Raw genomic sequence first — 20,072 nt, 5'->3', positions numbered from 1 at the left:
ACAAAACATCTATCCCCTTCAAATGTAACTTTACAACCTATTTGAGCCAATTTGCTCACTGATAGAATGTTATATTTTAAACCAGAAACTAATAATACATCTGTCAAAATAGTTCCCAAATTACCCAACTTGAGCGTGCCTGTTGCAATCGCGTCCTGAGTGGATCCATCAGCCAGATAAAGCTTCTGCTGCGTCGGCTTTGAAGTGTAAAATAAACTAGAGTCTGTGATTAGGCAATTAGACGCTCCACTGTCGAGAAGCCACTTAGAGTTAATGGATTTATTGCCCTCCTTAGAAACAAAGTTCACGCTTGTTCTCTGACTTTCAAAGCCCCTGTTATTCCTCTTCTTTAAACAATGTCTCTGTATATGTCCACGGGATCCACAAAAATAACATATTTTATTCTCTTGCCTGCTTCTCTGATTTTGTTGTTGTACAGCTACAGTCTCTTTTATCTCAGTTTCCTTATTCTCTTGTCTTCTATTCCACTCTTGTTGAAGTTTCTGTTCCACAAAGTCCAAATTCAGATGTCCGTCAGGTAAAGTTTCCAGACTCGATACCAGGACATCCCATTTTTGATCAAATGAAGATAACAGGATATAGACCATCTGAATGTCACTATGATGCACTCCTCTATCTTGCAGCTCAGCATTTAATCTACGAAATTCAGCCAGATGCTCTGTCATAGTCACTTCATCTGTAAAACGCGTCTGATAAAGTTTCCGTGCTAAGCACAGCCTGCTCCCCGCAGTTTGCTGTACATGAGCGGCTCTTAGTTTCTCCCACATCTGATTAGCTGTCGGCTCATTACTCACCAGCAACAGTTGAGAATCAGACAGCCCCAGAGTAATAAAAGCCTTCGCTTTCTCGTCTTTCTTCAACCACGCTGCTGAAGGAGCTGCCGGAGGGGGGTTTTCTACGACATCATTCAAATCCTCTTTAATCAGAACTGCTCTCATTCTCCATTTCCAGCTGGAGTAGTTTACAGCACTCAGTCTCTCCATCGGCATCCCGGATAACAGGTTTACAGCCATGTTGCCCACTCTTACTTGCCTCTCACTTGCACTTTGTTTCTCTCTGCACCAACGTCACGTCAACAGCTCTCGAACCCGCTACCATGTATGATAAGCTGGGCCCATAACCCCTGTTGCGTGTGTGCGTGTGTAGATCATACAAGGATGGAATCCGAGAGTTGCATAGAACAGGAATAAGCCAGGCCAGGCAAGTTTCTTGTAAGAGTCTTTACTAGGCAAAAGACATTAGACACAGTTCTCTCCACAGACATTTTCTCCCCCACTCTGAGCCTCAACAAGATGTTCCCTTATCTACTTCCCAGCCAGCTTCTGACCTTGGCAAACCTGGCGCTCTGTTCTCACAGCTTAACCCTTCTGCTTCAGGTTTCACTCTCTCTGCTAAAAACCCTGTCTGTGAGTCTCACAGCATGCTTCACTGACCAACAATTTCTCCCTTCAATTTTCACACCTCCCTCATCTTGGTCCAATCCTGCTTTCCGTATGATATGTTCAGCATATAGATTAAACAAATATGGTGATAAAATACACCCCTGTCGCACACCCTTTCCGACTGGGAACCAATCAGTTTCTCCATATTCTGTCCTTACAGTAGCCTCTCGTGCAGAGTATAGGTTGCGCATGAGGACAATCAGATGCTGTGGCACCCCCGTTTCTTTTAAAGCATTCTATAGTTTTTCATGATGTACACAGTCAAAGGCTTTGCTGTAATCTATAAAGCACAGGTTGATTTCCTTCTGAAATTCCTTGGTCTATTCCATTATCCAACGTATGTTTGCGATATGATATCTAGTGGCTCTTCCCTTTCTAAATCCAGCTTGGACATCTGGCATTTCTCACTCCATGTATGGTAAGTGCCTTTGTTGTAGAATCTTGAGCATTACTTTACTTGAATGGGATATTAAGGCAATGGTTCGATAATTACTGCATTCTCTGGGATCCCCTTTCTTTGGAATTGGAATATATATTGAACGCTTCCAGTCTGTGGGCCATTGTTTAGTTTTCCATATTTCTTGACAAATTTTTGTCAAAATTTGGACGGATTCAGTCTCAGTAGCTTGTAGCAAGTTTATTGGTACGCCATCTGTTCCTGGCAATTTGTTTCTTCCAAGTATTTTCAGAGCAGGTTTCACCTCACATTCTCAAATTTCTGGTTCTTCATCATACCGTTCCTCCATGAATGAATCTATCATCCTGGCATCTCTTTTATAGAGTTCTTCAGTGTATTGCTTCCATCTTCCTTTTATTTCATCTCGGTCAGTCAGTGTGTTCTCCTGTTGATTATTCAACATCCCTACTCTTGATTTAAATTTCCCTTTAATTTCTCTAATGTTTTGGAATAGAGCTCTTGTTCTTCCCTTTTTGTTGTCCTCTTCTATTTCTATACGATAACTATTGTAATAGTTATCATTGTCCCTACATACTAGTCGCTGTATTGTTGCTTTTAGGGTTCTGACCATGTTTCTGTCTCCTCTTGCTTTTGCTTCTCTCTTTAACCATTTTAAGATTTCTCGTGTTGCATTTTGGATACTCTGTTCATAGGGTTTTCGTGGTAAGAGGTATTCAGAGGTGGTTTACCATTGCCTTCCTCTGAGTTTGGATGCATCTTAGTCTGGTGCCTCTGCTTTGACCATTCCGCCTTGGGTGCCCCTGCTAGGAGTCTAGCCTCTTGGGCTAGACTCCTGACGGCTTTGCTCTCAGCTTCTTCAACACTCTCAAACCCCCTCACCACGTTAAGGTGTGCATACTAAAGGGGGAGTGAGTAGTTACCGCCATGTTTTTTCTTTATTTAATTATTGGTGCATGGGTGGCCAGTTTACTTCATGACTGCAGCGCATGCAGGGAGATAAGGTTTACCTCTTCCTCCCCTCCACAGCCACAATGTCAATGAAAACTACCACATCACCATGGCAGCTTTTTTGCCTTTACTAGGAATGGGGGAGGAATTCGGTTCAGTCCACTTTTTAATGTGAATCTACCTAATTCACACCTGCCAAAACTATATGAGAACCAAAATGCAGTTATCCTTTGAAATTTGCACTTCTCTTAATTTTGCAGTGCAGCTTCCCAATAAAAATAAATACAAAATTGCATCTGTTAGGGGACACTGTGCATGAAATTGCATGCATTAGTGAAAATATACAAAATGCATTATATTAGGGGAAATTGCTTGCAAAAATGTGAATATTAGGCAAAATTGCATATAAAAGAATGTCTGTTAAGAGAAACATCCATTAATATGCTATGTATATTAAGAGAAACATCCATTAATATGTTAATTAATTTTCATGAGGATTTTTTTTTAAAAATCACAGACCAATACAGAAATGTGGAAAACTGAAGAATGGAAAAAATGAGAAACAGAAACCAAAACTGAGTTGTCCATCCGTGCTCATAGCCATGCTAAGAGCATGGAGTGGAGCAATTTTTGTCAGAATTGTAGCTGGAGAGGGGAGAGTTAAACCTCACCTCCCCATGCACTGCAATCTCCATGTTATTGTCCATCCCCATGCCTGCAAGTAAATAAAGGGGAAGAAAACAGGCATAGCTGTATGTTACCCATTTAGCACATTGTGTAATTTGACCCTTGGTAACATCTTATTTATTTATTGCACTTGTATACCGCCCCATAGCCGAAGCTCTCTGGGTGGTGTACAGCAATCAAAAACATTAAAACAAATATACAATTTAAAACACATATTTTAAAAGCAATTTAAAGCACAATTTTAAAATTTAAAACAATATAAAAACAATTTAAAACACATGCTAAAATGCCTGGGAGAAGAGGAAAGTCTTGACCTGGTGCCGAAAAGATAACAGTGTTGGCACCAGGCGCACCTCATCAGGAAGATCATTCCATAATTTGGGGGCCAGCACTGAGAAGGCCCTCTCCCTTGTTGCCACCCTCCGAGCTTCCCTTGGAGTAGTGATTGATCGATCGATCGATCTATATCCATCTATCCATCCATCCATCCATCCCTCCCTCCCTCCCTCCCTCCCTCCCTTCCTTCCTCCCAGAATTTACTGAAGCTTTGTTTGACACAAACATTGATACTGGTCTAATCATATGACAGATTAAAATCCTCATGATCGATAATCTAAAGATATACACACCCTAACCTGGAAGTAAGCCCCACTGAATTTAGTGGGATTTACTGCCAAGTCAACATGCACAGAGGTCAGGCTGTTAAGCTGTAATTCTGTGCAATGCTGGTTAAATGCCATTGATCTCAGTGTGATTAAAGCTACCAACCGTGAAAAGAATTGCAGCCTTTTTATTTGGAGTGAAACAGGATCTCCTATATCTGGCACCCGCAACATTGTGTGGCTGTGACAGATTCAAACTAGATAAACTCCTATAAGCTCCTATAATTGTATAATTTTTATGTAGCAGTGAACAGAAAATATTCTCCAACCCCTCTCTCGCTTAGAAACATTTTACGTAATGATCTGATAAGAATCTCTGTTTCTCAGATTGTTCATCTGCATATGCCACACAAATCATGCCCTTCCTATTTAAGTATACTTATGCATTGTCACCTAGCTAATCCAGCCTTCCTCCGCCTGGTACCATCCAGACATTTTGGACTAGAACTCCCATCAGCCCCTGCCAGCACAGAAGGTTGAAGACAGCTGGGTTAAGCACCAGAGAGTTATCTTGCCATGAATGCTACAGTTCTCCATGCATGATTCCGTAGAGATCATCTTTGCTGTTAGTTCTTGATAATACTGAAATATGTCACATCTTGCTTAGATTCCGGGAGTAAAGACAGCCAAGCATTCCATCTTTCTATATTGTCTTCTTAGCAACTTGAAAAGTGCCAAGAAAATAATTATGGTGGCATATGTCTCAGTAGCCACATGTGCAGTGGAGCTACAGAGCTGTCCTGACACCAGTGTTGCTACTGCTCACAAGGATGGGGATGGGGCAGCAACAAAGTCAGGGTCAGATTATTGCTCCCACCGGTGCACTCACATGGCCTCAACTTCATTGCCGCTCTGCCCCATTCAGGTAAGCAGCAGCAATGGTGTCATGAAGGCAGCTTCACAGCTCCATCCCACCACACACACTGCTACTGATCGAGCTTTTTCTTTTACAAAGAAAAGACATGGCCCATCATCCCACCTGTGGGAAGTCCCCTAGAGCTCAATTAAACTCTTTCCCTCCTTCTGTTTCCACACATGCCCTAAGTCTGGCACAAGGGCGTGGCAGGAAACTTGGGGCCATGATCCATGCTCCTCTCCTATGTAATGATAGTACTTAAAAGCTGTATCATTCTTTCAGTTGTTCAAAGCACTTCAGATGCACTGTCTAGTTGCAATCCTACCAGAAAGCTGTATGGTAAGTCTGTATTATTGTCCCCCATGTTGGAGTGGGGGATGAGAGAATAATAATAATAAAAATAAAATTTTATTTATGAGTCGCCTATCTGGCCGAATTAACGGCCACTCTAGGCGATGTACATTAATACAATAAAATACAATATACAATCAATAAGACCATCATTCATCTAAACACCACTCTACCAATTAATAACAACATTAATAACTAACCCGCCCCAGAGATCCCATAGGCCTGCCTGAATAGCCAGGTTTTCAAGGCCCGGCAGAAACCTATCAGGGAGGGGGCATGGCGAAGATCGAGAGGAAGGGAATTCCAGAGGGTGGGGGCCACAGTCGAAAATGCCCTCTCTCTGGTCCGTACCAGTCTCGCTGTTTTAACTGGTGGAACCAAGAGAAGGTCTTGTCTGGCTGATCTCATCAGGCAGCATAATTGGTGATGCTGGAGGCGCTCCTTCAGATAAACTGGGCCGAAACTGTATAGGGCTTTAAAGGTCAACACCAACACCTTGCCTCTAGCCACTGCACTGGACGCCAAGGGGAAGGGCCCATCAAAAAGGGGGGTGAAAGAAGGTATAGACTCACAATCAGTTTGTTCCAAGGGTGGTTTTATTTCAGGTCTGTTGCTTCATAGGCCAGCCTCGAAGGTCCCGATTACTTTCACCAGAAGGTACAGTCCTTCTGCAAGACCTCATTTCCTGGGCTTCTGTAGTGTTGTCTTTGGCAGACTCAAGTCCAGGACTCCAGGGTTTTCCTGTGGAGAAAGGGGACTAAGCAAATCCTACTATTCCCTCTTTGGCTCCACTCAATGGGGCTTAGGGAGAGAGCCAGCAGATGGCCTTTGGCCGGGGAGCAAGAGCCAAACAGGGCCAGTGCCAGCAGACGGCCAGGTTGGGCACTAGCCAAGGGCCTCTGTTGCAGACAGGGGACCCTGGGGCTGGAGCTGGGCAAGTGTAGCACCTGCAAGTGTAGCTCCTGCTCCATACTAGCATCAGGTCACAGAGCATATGCATGGTGTCTAGTATGCACACACAGCACACTAATACGATGCTTTAAAGATGTTTTAGCGAGTTTTTGTTTGCCACCCAGGGCTCCTTCAGGGAGGAAGGGAGGAATATAAATTTAATAAATAATAATAATAAGCTGACACAGCTGGGCATATTTAAGCCCACAGTGGTAGGGCTGCTGCCGCCACCACCACGTTAAAGGGCTCACTGCAGTCTGGTAGTGGTGGCCCCTCCCTTAGAAACCTAGTTACCCCAACTTCTCCTCTGGATTTTTCCTACCCCCTTTTTCCCCACTCTAAGGCCTTCCATATCTTCCAGGTATCCCCACGCTTCATTCTGGCTGAGACCCTGCGGAAGTACCCCTTCCCTTCCCTCAGACAGATGAATGAGAGGGCCCCACCCAGCACCTTCTAACACAGATGGTGTCTCCAGGCACTGTCCTCAGGAGCCATTTCCTGGATAATGCTTGGTAGTGTGGATCAGGGCCTGCTTAAAGGGCAAGGTGCTGGAAGAGAACCAGCAAGCCCCTACAACCCATCACAGCCACCTAATAAAGTCATGGCAGAGACAAGATTTGAACTGGGCACCTCCTGATTTGCAGCTCAGCCATTGCGTTACCCCAACTGCTTCATTCCTTTCTAGTGGCAGGGGTGTAGGTTACCCATACTCAAAGCAGCCTGTGCACTGGTGCAAAGCAGACTAGCTGAATGTGATGCATGCACATGAATAATGGTCATGCTCTCCATTTGTACAGGAAAGCTGTCCATGCCTGACCGTTCATATTACATGGATTAATTCTATGCAGATTTTATGATTCACAGGTGAACAGAAACCATGCAGATTCCAGAAGCCCTCAGTTTTTAAAGCCACGGGATTATGCCTAGTCAATATGCATTGCTTCTATTTTCATGCTTCTGCTGCAAACCATTTTACCCCAAAGCTGCAGTCCTAGACACACCTGGTAGTAAGACCCATTAAGCTCAGTGGGGCTTACTTCTGAGTAGACATGTATAGGATTGGGCAGTAAAGCGCTCCTGACATCATCCTATTCAGCTTAATGGGCTTGCACTATAAAACCTTTGCATCCTGTGACTACTTCCTCTTGCAGAAGTGCACAGTACAAGATTGGTGGACTCCTCCGATTCCTCCACCAAAAAATCACAGTCTGGATTCATCCCTGAATTTTAATGCAGCAGAAATTACATCCCGCATGAAAACAGCTCAGCAGAATCAACACTTTTTAGGTCACTGCACTGTTTTTATTCCCAATGAAAGGGGATGCTTCTTTTCACTGTGATCATGAATTCAGAAGTTTTTTGATGAAAGGGTGCTTATAAACTTCCTTGGTACTTCCCCCATGGGGAGGACATTGGGATGAAGGCTGAACAAAGGAAGGAGCCCAGAAAAGCTTGTTTAGGGAAAGTGAAAGCAAAAATCTGCTTGGCATTTGTGTTCCATTGAGCCACAACTCCAAAAGTCGTACCTCATTTGATTTTTCCAATTTTTGTAAAGATTGTCAGACTGGTAAGAATTGAATAAGTGCAGGACCATGCTGCCGGGGGTGTATGGGAATTGTAGCCCAAAATACCTGGAGGGCACAAGCCAGTGAAGAAGACTGTTCCAGATTTCGTAGTGAGGTTCTGTTGGACACATTGAGAACTGAACTACGTCTTGTGTTCCTTTCCCAGTTTTTTTCTGGGTTTGTTGCTGTTTCTGGGTGTTTTTCTTTGTTTGCTTTTGCTGAAAATAGCCTGTGATCAGGAGCAAACCAGTAGCAGCAGGGAGGTGCTGCTTAACCTTTTCCTTTGGGGCTGATTATCTCCTCAAAATTCCCCCCCCTTTTCAGGACTGGGCCATGGGCCAGGAACTAGCAACCTTGAGACACGTTAGTAGTCAGGAAGGCCAAAAGGAAGTCAGAAGAATGACTGTTTTATGTACACAGCTTAAATATTATTTTTCATTACCCCTTTGGACCTTAATTTTCTATTTATCTTTTAGTGGGGAGGGGAAGGTGAGTCAGTTTTGCCTTTTTACATATATTATTGGTGTATTTTAGGTTGTTTTTATACTTGTTTTTAATATTTTTATAAGTTGCTTTGAGTTCACCTTTTTTTTTAAAAAAAGCTAACAACAATAATAAATTGCTTAAATAAATAAAGGTTGTATATTTAATCATCACATTTTTATCCTCAACTTCCTTCCTAGAAGTTCAGGGTGATGCACACTGGCTTATCCCATATTCTGTTCTCCCAGCAACCCCATAATGAAGTTGAGGCTGAAGACTGGCCCAAGGTCACCAGTGAGCTTTGTGGCTGAAATGATCTTTGATTCTAGTTTTTTCTAGTCCAGGTCTGGCATTCCTTCCACTATACTACAGGGCCACGCAAGTGGTAACAGGGTTAGAATTTGAACAGTTTTGTGTTTTACCCTGAATGTTTTCAAAGGGCCAGGATCCTCCCTTAGGCCTATGATATGGGGCCAGCTATGTGGATGGGAGAAGACAGGGATGGGGTAAAGAGGGGGGTCCTGACTTGCCCCGAGAGCCATAGCCTGGCTGCTCCTGTACTATATAGTATAATCTTCTACAGTAGGGCCCCGCTTTGCAGCACTCTGCTTTGCAGCGTTCCACCGATACAGCAGTTGTCAATTGCAGAAAGCCCCCCTCCTACGGTGTTTGTTCCACTTTTACGGTGTTTTTCGGGCATCGGGCACCATTTTAGACGATGTTAGTCAATGCGTTCCGCTTTACGGCAGATTTCGCTTTACAGCGGCGGTCCGGAATGGAACCTGCCGTATGAGCGAGGCCCTGCTGTATTGTAGAAATTCTTAAATGTATCAGATGGAGGCCTAGGCTGTGTACACACATAGCTGTTGTGACCCAGGACAGGGGGGTTGCTTTGAGGAGGGGAACTCTAACCGTTGGCGAGCATTTGGAAGAGGGCTTGCCGTGCGGTGTGATTTGCCAGAGACTGCTCCTATGGACACTCCCCCTTCACCTGCTTCTGAAGAGCCGCCTAGCCAGCTTGCAGATTCCCAGCTGGACTTCCTGAAATAACATTTAGCCCCCACCAGTCAGAGGGGGAAGCTGAGGTTCAACCCCCTTCGCCTTGTTGGCGAAGGGCTCTGAAGTGCAAAGAGCAGAGGGTGGGTCTTAGGAGGAGGGAGAGCCTTCACGTGAAAGTCAAGTCTACTTAAAAAACTGTTGGGGGGAGTCTTCAATTCTACTTAAAGAACTGTTCAGTGTGACTGAATTGCCTGACTTCAGGCTGGTCCACACTGGAGCTGAACTCCGTTTTAAAGGCAAAGCTTTTCTCATCGCAATGGAGTTTAAAGGCTAACACTTCTTACCTTATATGAGCCCTCAATCTGCTGTTTTGTGTTCATACTGAAGGGGAAGGGTTAATCTCGCAGCTTCCTAATGACCATGCCCTCTTAAGGCCAAACTATCTCTTCCTCTGGTTACCTCGGCAACCAAGCACGCTCTGTTTGTTCCAGAGTAAAAAACAAAACAAAGGGGGGAGGAGAGAGTGGGCGTGGACTCACCAAAGCATCGGAACTAAGCGTCTACAAGCCCCTAGAGATGCGAAACACAGATTTTTTTTCTTCCCTTTTCGGATTAAAATTGGATTGATTTGCTTTGGATTTAAGGGAGAAAGCAGGGACTTGACTTCCCATGAACTGAAACGTCATGTAAACTCAGCGAATTTAACAGGCATGCAAGTAGCACCGATCTCGGAGAAAGTCCCCATGTGAACAAGCCCTTCGAGCGGGACAATAGCCTTTTAAATGCACGGGTTGTTTTTCACAGTGCAATTTTATTTATTTAATTTATGTCCCGCCCTTCCTCCCAGTAGGACCCCAGGGCGGCAAACAAAACCACAAAAAACACAGCGGTTTGCAGTTGTACACACCTTCGCACGATATCATCTGAAGCGGCAGCTTCTATCCATGTTGTCTCTACAGAGAGGCAGGTGTGTTTTCAAACTCCCCTCTCCTCAATTATTCTTTCCACAGACCTTTTTCTATCATTTATTTTTTGCAGTCTTTCAAAAGTAAGGAGCTGGAGACTGGTGTGTGGATATACTGATATACAAAGATTAGGGATGTGCTATCATTCCGCCCAATTTGGATTTGGTATCAAAGTTTCCATTAATTCGCTTATTCCCTGTCATTGTGCATCAGATTTTTATGTAGTGATTTCCCCAGCTATTTTCAGAAATGGATTTCTTTTTTAAAAAATCTGCATCTTAAAATATTGATATTACGATATTTTCTTTAAATTATCAACACTTCCTTTCAAAATATCAATATTTACTTTCAAAATATCGATATTTCCTTTCAAAATAGGCCTGGCACTACCATTAGGCACAGTGAGGCAACTATCACAGGCAGGAGATGCTGGGCACAAGCAGTGGCAGCCTCCAGTCATTCTTCCTGAAGCCACCTGGATATTCCCTTTTGTTGGAGGGCAGAGTTGTGTGTGTGCCACATGGCTTTTGTCTTGCACCCCCTAAACTACTCTTCTGCCTCAGATGCAGTGGAGGATGTTCATTTTTATTGTATTGAAGAAAGAATCAACTGTCACCAGTCCTGTTGGCTTCCAACATATAGGCCAGAGAATTGGGAGGAGCACCATCTTGTCCTTTACCTCAGGCAGCAAAATGTCTAGCACTGCTGGCTTTTACTGTACCACACTGGGTTGCTCAGTGAATATCATTCCTAGCTTACTGCATGTTATTCTTTTCTTTTAGGCACGATCTACCAAAGAGCAACGCTGGGGAGGCACCCTTCTTTCACGAAATCATTCCTTGGAAGAGGAATTTGAAAGGGCCAAAGCAGCTGTCGAGGTATTGTTTGATGTTTTGGTAAATGCCTCACCAAAAAGCTCATCTACCAAAGCAGTCGTTTAATGCAACAGGCTGGTGGCTTTCAAATTAACTCAATAGGTCAATTAAAAGTGCAACCTGGCAATAGGCAATCTGAGCTAAACAAGTGATGACATATCCACTGGAAGATTAACACCCTGGTCCTCGGCATGTTTTGCAGGAAGTAAGCTCCATTGATTTCAGTGGGGATTTCCTTTCAGATAAGCACATTTAGGAGTGCCACCAAAGGGTTGTTGTTGTTTTTACATTAACAATTGAAAGCTCTCTAAAAGCACACCAATGTTCTTGCTAGTCATTCGTCCAAGTCTGGAAAAAATATCCAAAGAAAGAAGAAATATATATATGTAAACAGATTAGCAAATAACCTAATTGCAGATATTCCTCCTCCTCACAGTAGGTTATCAGACTCATCCATGATCTGAAGGGTGGAATTCAATCACATGCCCACAAGTTCAGGTTGCACAATTAAAGTTGATTCAGAGCTTTTGCACAACAAACCTGCTTCCCCAAAAGTTCGGTCTTCTGTGATAAAGAAAGGGAGAGGAAAATACACTGGAAAATGTGGAATAAGACTTAGGTTGATGCAACGTCATCTAACTTCCTCACAAACAAATAAGAATGAATGCTCATTAAATAGCCACCATCACCTAATCTCCCTGCAAACAAATCAGGTTGAATGCTCAATAAGTTGTCTGGAAGCAACTGAAGAAATGTTCCATTGTCATCTAGATTGTGGCACATGCTAAATAATTCTGTAGTAGTGAAGCCTCTGGAATTGTACTGTGGAATTTTCCTAATGTCATAGTGAAATGGGGACAGCCAGAAATTTATCCTGCTGCTGTTGGCTGAGCTGCTTACATTCTTCACTGGGCAGGACAGGTGAAAGAGCATAGGCAAGAGGCCTAGACCATATGGTGGCCAAGAAAAGGTGTCACAATTTCAGGGATCCCAAACTCCAGAGTGGGAATCAACAGCTCCTGATCTTTAAGGAGACCATCACTAGTGGGAGAAAAAGGGAAATTAGACCAGCTTATTCCATCCTCTTTCGTACAGGTTTAAGATTGCCTCCCCCACCTGCCTGCTCATCCCTCTCAACAGATGGCTTCTCTTCTCTCCCTTCATTGCCCCCTTTGAGGCTTATAAGCCATTGAGAGGAGCCCAGGAGTTTGCAACATCTCACCAGCCCCACCTGCAGCCTGCTTGACCTAGTTTCAACCTTTCCTTTCAGGGCAGGAATACAACATCCTTAAAACAAAAACCAGAAAACCAAAAAATACACAGTACAAAATGAAAACTCAGGAACATAAAGAACCCCAACTAGGGATGCCGCAGATTTCCGCTGAAAATGAAAAAGGAAGCAGAAATTGCTGCAGTTCACATATTCATCTGTGGTCAGGAACAGAAAACAATCAAGCAAATATGATCGGTATTCGTTCACATTGTCGTTGAGTTTTTAAGTCCAAAACTGATACACGGTTGGGGGGGGTTATATTCTTTTGACGTTTCCTTTACATTGAAAGGAAGTTACATAAGTTACATAAATAATCATATGACTTCAGTAACTTGTGTTAAATGGCAGAGAGACAAATAACATAGTATTTGGCGGAAACTGATCTACAGCAGAACAAAAACAGCACTGATTGTGGCAAATACAGGTTACATTGGTAAACACTGCCTTCTTACATCTCCAGCCCCAACACTGTATGAAAGAGATTGGGTTACTACCTTTTTGTTGTTGCATAGCAGTCACTCCCTAGCCCTCTTCAGTCTTAAGAGTAAAGTAGCCATGTGAAGGAGGCTGAGGGATGAGAGTGCAAGCTCCATCCCCCCCCTTGCCTTTTCAGTTGCTCTGCACAAGTTGGACAGTAATCTTCTGAAGTGGAGAGCCTTCTATGCCCTGGAAAATTAGGGTTCTAAAACATGCAAGGAACCTTCATGAGTTCCAGAAGGTCCCTACTTCAAAAATTCACTGTCCACACGTTGGAAGGCAATGGAAATGGCAGCTGGGGGAGAGGGGAAGCAAGCTAGCATGCCAGCCTTGCACACTCATGCACATGCACACACACTCATCTACTTTATTCTTAATTCCTCAAGAGGGCTTCTGACACAGAAAAATATTTTTGGTCCCTCAGGCTTTATTTCCCTCTGTCCACTCAGCCTCTTCTTTCCAATGTCCATCTACTGTCTTCTCTGTTTTTTCCTTCCCTCTTCTCTCTCTTTGGCTTTTTTCCCCCCAACTGACTTGCCATTTCCAAACATTTTTGCCTGCTTGCCTCCACTTACCCCACATTTTGTGACCTCATGTCATTAACGGGAGAGAAAGAAAGCCAGGGGGATGAGGCCAAGAGAAGAAGATGAGAGGAAATGGGGAGACCAGATGAGTGGTCGCTTCCAGATAATCTGTTTATTGAGCATTATTAGTGATTTGTTTGCGGGGAGGTTAGACAGCACCAGCTGTTACATGATGTTATGTCAAGCAAAGGTTATCCCACTGCTTTATCCTATATATGGGGAAGGGCCCTGGCTCAGCGGTAGAGCACCTGCTTTGCATGCAGAAGCTTCCAGATTCAATCATTGGCATCTCCAAGTAGGGCTGGGAGAGACTCTTGCCTGGAACCTTGGAGAGCCGCTGGCAGTCAGTGTGGACAATACTGAGCTAGATGGACTGAGCTAGATTTGGTATAAGGCAGCTTCCTGTATTTCTATGTTCACACTTACCCATTCATTTCCAGTGCAAGAGCACCAAATCAACTTTATTTGTACAACTTGAATTTGCCAGTATATGATTGAATCCCACAAAAATAGCAACAGTCTAGAAGTGCCCAGAGGGAACAGGCGACAAGAATTTTAGGAGCAACAGAGATGGGGGAGACTGAACTTTATTTTAAAAAAAAGTTTCCATCAAAAGATGCATCCAACCTGTTCAGTGAGTGCCTGCCTGGTGAACATCACATGGTGGATGCAAATAAATACATACATCAGCTGTGCAACCAGGAGCCTGGTTGTATACACAAGTTTCCCTTGCCAATATGGATTTCATATTCCATTGCCTTGCTTTTCTCTAGGGTACCCTGCCCCATGCATTCCCAGCCCCCTTTCTCCTGACAGTAAATTTCTAACCATAGATCTACTCCAAATCCAAATCCTCCCTAGAAATTGAATTGGGAATGGGTCTTGAAGATGAAGTTCATTTGGGGTCACCTGTGTGTAGGGGTGAGGGACAAATTCAATTCAGTTCACATGTAAAGGTGAACTTGCCTGATTCATGCTTTCTGAAACAAGATGTGAACCAAAACACAGAGATCTTCCGAAATTTGCACTTCTCTGAATTTAGCAATGCAATTTTCCAGCTGGGTAATGTCTACAAAAATGCATAGTATAAAGTGTGCATATAAATGCATATGGTAGTGAAAATAACATACAAAAATGCATTATTGTAAGGAAATGGCTTTGCAAATGTGTATATTAAGAACAATTGCATATTTAAAAATGAGTATATTAAGAGAAATTTGTAATAAAATGTTGATGAATTTTCATGAGGGATTTTTTCAATTTAAAAGTCGCAAACTGATGTGGAAATGTGGAGAACTGAACTTAAGAGTAGAAAAATGAGAAACTAAGAGAAACCATAATAGACAGATTCACACACTCCTAACTGGGTGTGTCAGAATGTGGCATCAGAAGCTCAGTCAGAAATAGCTTGTATTAGCAACATGCAGTAAAACAATTTATTCAAATCAATGATTGCAAATCAAGGCAAGGAAGAATTATTGTTATCTCATTTTAATGCAACTGTGTTTGCTTATTTATGCCCGACTTGATTCCAAAAGAGTGATGTTAGGGATGATGTTGTGGCTCTGTTTTCCTTTTATGTTGCCAATCTATCTTGAAACTTTTCTCCAAGATCTTTGCCATTCTATTCACGTTCCTCTTGATTGGCAGCATCCCTCATCCTCCAAAGCTGGCCTTTCTTTTGGCACAATAAGAATGATTTAGCAGCTTGTGTGGCTTGGTATGAATCTGCCTATCCTATTTTCAGAGGCCTCAGAGGGATCCTTCCGATGTGCTTATACAACACGATAAGGCTGGCCTGGACACTAAGAATTCTAGACCGCGAACAGGGAAACATTTTCAGAAAAGCGTAAGGCAAAATCTAGGCAGTCAAATCTGAGCATTAAGACTAAAGCTCTCTGCAATTACCACAGCTCTAGGGCAGCTGATCTCCACTTTCAGGAGAACTGTATGAGACAGCCCTTCAAGGAGTGTACCACTCCAGAGTGGAAGTGTGTTGGGTGGCGGCGGTAGAAGTCACATGAGTGAAGTCTCCTCAATGTCAAAAGCACTCTGCCTTTGGAAAAGTAGCTTTTCAGGGGAAAGGGTCTACATAGCCTTCTCTCTGGCATGCTAGTTTTCTATTTGCAAGGACTGTTTGAAACTAACAAATTTCGAATTGCATGTTGGACATTGTGAAAGGGAGGGGGCAATAGTAGATTACTGTCTCTCTTCATATCTCTGTTCTACATCATGTGCAAGAGGGGGTTTGATTTTTAAATCAACAGTTATAAAAGTGGGGAGTTGCTATGCATTTTCTGAGGTTTACCTTTCTGCAGTTTGACACAGGCACACACTTATGCTCGTCTCCTCATCCAAGTTCCAGAACTGGAAGTAAGTTTGGATGGGAGACAGCTGCCTGAGGAGAGTGTGGGCACAGAGAGGGATCTGTACTTTGCAGGACTCCTGGATGCCTCAGATGAACTACTGATATGTGGGAATTTTCCAAACTTCCCTGCTCCCTACCCAATCTGCTGGCACACACATCACACACACACATCCTGCACACACCCGGTAAGCAATGTGGGCAGTGCAATGCTGGCCAAAATACTTTTGCTGCCTGAAGTGGGGTAGCAAATGACGCTCCTGCCCCCACCTCCACCTCAAGTAGGGATGGGGAAGAACTTTCAGTTCACATTTAAATGCAAACCTACCTAATTCACACTTTTCAGAAAACTACAAGAACCAAAACAGCCATCCTTCAAAATTCAAAATTCTCCTAATTTTGCAACCCAGTTCTCCTGCCGATGAATGAGTGCAAATATGCATATACTGGGGGAAAGTGTGCAGAAGCATGCATATATTGGTGACAATAACATACAAAAATGCATTGTTGTGGGGGAAATTGGCAAAAATGTTTATATTATATTAGGCAAAAATTGCATACAAAAATGTGCATATTACGAGAATGTTGCACTAAAATGCTGATGAATTTTCATGAGGGCTTGTTAAAAAATCACAAACAGATGTGGAAATGTGGAGAATGAACTTAAGATTAGACCCATGAGAAACAGAGAGCACCGAAAATTGACAGATTTGCCCATCCATATCCCTAAGTCAAGGTGCATAGGCTGATCTAGTAAGCTTATAGTGACCTGAGGGAGAAAAATCCCAAAAGGACCTCTGTTCCTTACTGGCGCTAAAAGTAATAATAATGAATTAAGAACACAAAATTTGCTGCCCTTTCATGACACCTAAAATACAGTGGCTACTTATGCATTGCCAAAAACAAAAAAGGACAAAAGATGACTCATAAAATTTGCATGTGCTAATTTTTACATATACTAGCAACCTCATAACCTGGTGTTACTTGGGCTTTCTAAGAAACCAAAAAGTCAGTGCAGTTTTGAAATCAGTGGTTAAAATCTGTGCAGTTTTGAAAGGTTCAGTCTGCCATTTTGATTCAAAACGGTGTCCAGTTATATTCAGAGACAAAAAACTGCTCCTTGATCTCAGGAATCATGATGCATCATTTGGTTGCAATATCTTAAGAAGAGTCCAAATGCAACTTTCCATAATATATAGTAGATAAATAGAAACAATACTTCTAACCATTTCCAGATTTGCAGATATTTTAATCTGTTTTTGGCTTATTCTTAAAGATCTGTTAACTGTCTTTTATTGATAATTTTAATGTGTGGGGTTTTTTTGCAAACTGTGTTGTGGTTTTATTTTAATACCATCAAGTAGAATATAATTTTTGTCAAATAAAATGAATAAATAAGTTGTGGGGGGAAACGGAGGCCTGCGAGGTTGCTCAGTCTGCTGTCTAGGTGCTAACTGCTGATGGTCAACTTCACCCTCCCTTCCTGTGAGTTTTTATCTTTAAAGTGGACTTGGATCAGGCAGCCTTTCAGATACAGGACTGCCCTCTGTAAAATGCTTGAAGCCTAATGGTACAGCTGGCTCAGCAGGGGCAGTGGACTCTGCAGGCTGGAAAGAGCACAGGCTGCAGGGAGACCTGTAGGCCTCAGTGCGGTCCTGCTCATCTAAAGCATGGTACAGCATAGAAGCCACAGAGTTTGCACACTCCTCCCAGCATTGATCAGGCCTATGCTACTGCCTCATACTATCCTAGGGAGTATCCAAGGGGGCACAGGCAGCAGGGAGAGCCCAATCTGCTTCAGAAAGTGGCTGAAATAGGGTTGCCAGGTCTCCAGGTTTTGCCCAGAGACTCCAGATTTTTGGGGTCCTCTCCAGGTCTCTGGATGAGTCACCTTAATCTCCACTCTCAACTTTCATTTTAAAAAAATAAGTTTCTAGGTGCTCTGGTTCATGAGATATACACCAAACTGTCAGCCCCCCGCAGCTTCTGTTAAATGAGCTGATAGCTGGCAGCTCTAACCCTGCCCTTTCAGGCTTGTAGCCAATCGCTGTCTTTTTTCCCCCTATTTGCATTTCACTTATCTTTAACCTCACTCCGTTACAGCCATAGAAGCAACAGCAGTGGTTCCATGCGCTCAGCTCAACCCCCTTAAACCCATTGATGATGCACCTTGTTGGTTACATGGTGGTTTGTTTCTTGCCCAATAGTGGTAAAAAAGAATTCATATACTGGGAAGTGTGGCTGCAGTTGTTGTTCCCAAGCTGCTAGCTGTGAAGGTAAACCAAACCATGTGTGCTTTCTCTCTGTCAATTATTATTCACTGGAATTGGGTTGGCTGTCAAAGTGAGTTTATAGCAGCCCACAGGGTAGGCAGAAAAGGGTAGAGAAGCTTCTTACTGTTACTCATTTCTCAAACCTCTTTCTGAAGTGAAGTGTCAAATTGTTTGGAGTAGCCATGTTAAAAGGTAGGGGCAGGGCATTCCAGGCAGAGGGTTGCCAACCCTGCTTTGATATGGATATCTTTGCAGAGGATCCCTAGTGAAGCTTTACCAACAGCACAATCCAAACCATATCTACTGAGAAGTAAGTCCTATTGAGTTCTATGGGGCTTAGGCCCTTAGTAAGCGTGTTTAGAATTGCAACCTTCAGGGCCATCTGCCTTTCCTCCTGAGAGCTCCCATCTAACATCTCCACAACACAACCCGGCCTCCAAGAGGTCTTCTGTATCTTTAAAAGTTGTGCAGGGGGAAGGGAGAATTCCACCTTGTGGTTTTTCCCATTACAGGGTTGCAAGAACACCTGCACTTGGCTGACTTTCTCTTCTCCTAAAGATACAGGATCAGTCTCAGGCCATGAACCTGGCAACCTTATTAATGTATCATGCTTAATGACATCACTCAGGCCCATCCCTGTTACATCACTCAGGCCTGGCCCCATGACATCACTCGGGCCCGCCTCTGAAATCTCAGGGTTTGGGATGCTTCTGACCTGGCAACCCTAAGCCTCTAGACCTTGTTATGGGAACACAATAAGACCTTGAGGCTTTGTGGACCTGCTAAGTCTCACTTTAGAGACTGTGGGAGGTATTCAACTAACTTTTACTCAGAGTAGATCCATTAAAATAAATGAACATGACTAAGTTAGGTCCATTAATTTCAGTGGATCTACTCCTCTGTAAAAGTTAGTTGAAAACCACCCTGCTCCAGTTTTGGTGGGCAGATCAGCTCTGTTACTAGTCCAGATCAGCTCTGTTACTAGTGATGATTATATGCTGCCTGCTTTTCAGGGCTACAGTAAGGACTATTTAGACAGCAAGCTCCTAGTAGATTAATATAAAGTATATAAAGTAATGGTGCTTTATGAATCATAAATAAAATAATAAGGTGTTATTGAGGCAATTCATGCAACGTGCTTTGAACATTTGAAATACGCTCTGTAAATGTTAAGTACTTTTATTATTCCTTAAACCCACAATTTGTTTTCTAATGCACATCTTGTGATTTTCTGAGTTTTCTGGCTATTTGGCGAAGAGGGGGGTGGGGAAACTTTCTTTTCTTTTGAATAAAACTCAGACTTCAAAATACGCTTAAAATGCTAGCAGCTATGGTATTCAGTTATGAAACGTTCAGCCAAAAATAAAGAGACTCTTTTTAATAACATCCTTGCTCTAAAATACTTTACCTGGAGGGATAATTAAAGCATCTTCATATCAGGGGGGGAGGGGAGAAAAAAGCAGCTATTAGCAAGGAACGTCATTAAAAGACAGCTTAAATGATACTGGAGTAAAAATTGAAAGGAAAATCTGTTGCATGTAATAGTGTTTTTTCCAGAGCATTTTTTAACTACCTGCAGAAAAGATGACCGAGTTAAATTGTCACTGCAGTATGAATAAGAGGACAAAGAACCTACGATTTTACTGTGTTCCTGTGACTCTGGGCCTGTTTAGATGATATTCTGCCATCCCAGCACCTGTATTGATATTAAGATGGGAGGTCTTGGGGCTTGTGCACTTTCTTGTACCCCACCTCACACATTGGTCTACTTCACACATAATAATAAACCATGGCTGAATGTTATGTGTGGATCCTGCTCAGCAGCTTAGCTATGGTTTGTTCACTGCCAACTACCAACTATGTGCAGACTGGCTGAT

General features: G+C 43.0%; 1 protein-coding gene across 4 annotated transcripts in view; it reads left to right on the top strand.

Moving 5' to 3' along the window:
* The window catches only part of PEX5L (peroxisomal biogenesis factor 5 like), a 94,861-nt gene that overhangs the window by 44,178 nt on the left and 30,611 nt on the right, over positions 1-20,072 (top strand). For 3 of the 4 annotated variants that reach the window (XM_061634513.1, XM_061634512.1, XM_061634511.1), the window contains one exon: positions 11,131-11,226. In XM_061634513.1, coding sequence (XP_061490497.1) covers positions 11,131-11,226 — 96 coding nt within the window. Of the gene's footprint in view, positions 1-10,275; positions 10,351-11,130; positions 11,227-20,072 lie in introns of those variants that run through there. The other variant, XM_061634514.1, reaches the window with a different exon arrangement.

The sequence above is a fragment of the Rhineura floridana genome, chromosome 7, assembly GCF_030035675.1.
Source record: "Rhineura floridana isolate rRhiFlo1 chromosome 7, rRhiFlo1.hap2, whole genome shotgun sequence".
Classification (NCBI taxonomy): domain Eukaryota; kingdom Metazoa; phylum Chordata; class Lepidosauria; order Squamata; family Rhineuridae; genus Rhineura; species Rhineura floridana.
The sequence above is the reverse complement of the archived record's forward strand: the minus strand, read 5'-3'. Positions and strand labels throughout refer to the sequence as shown.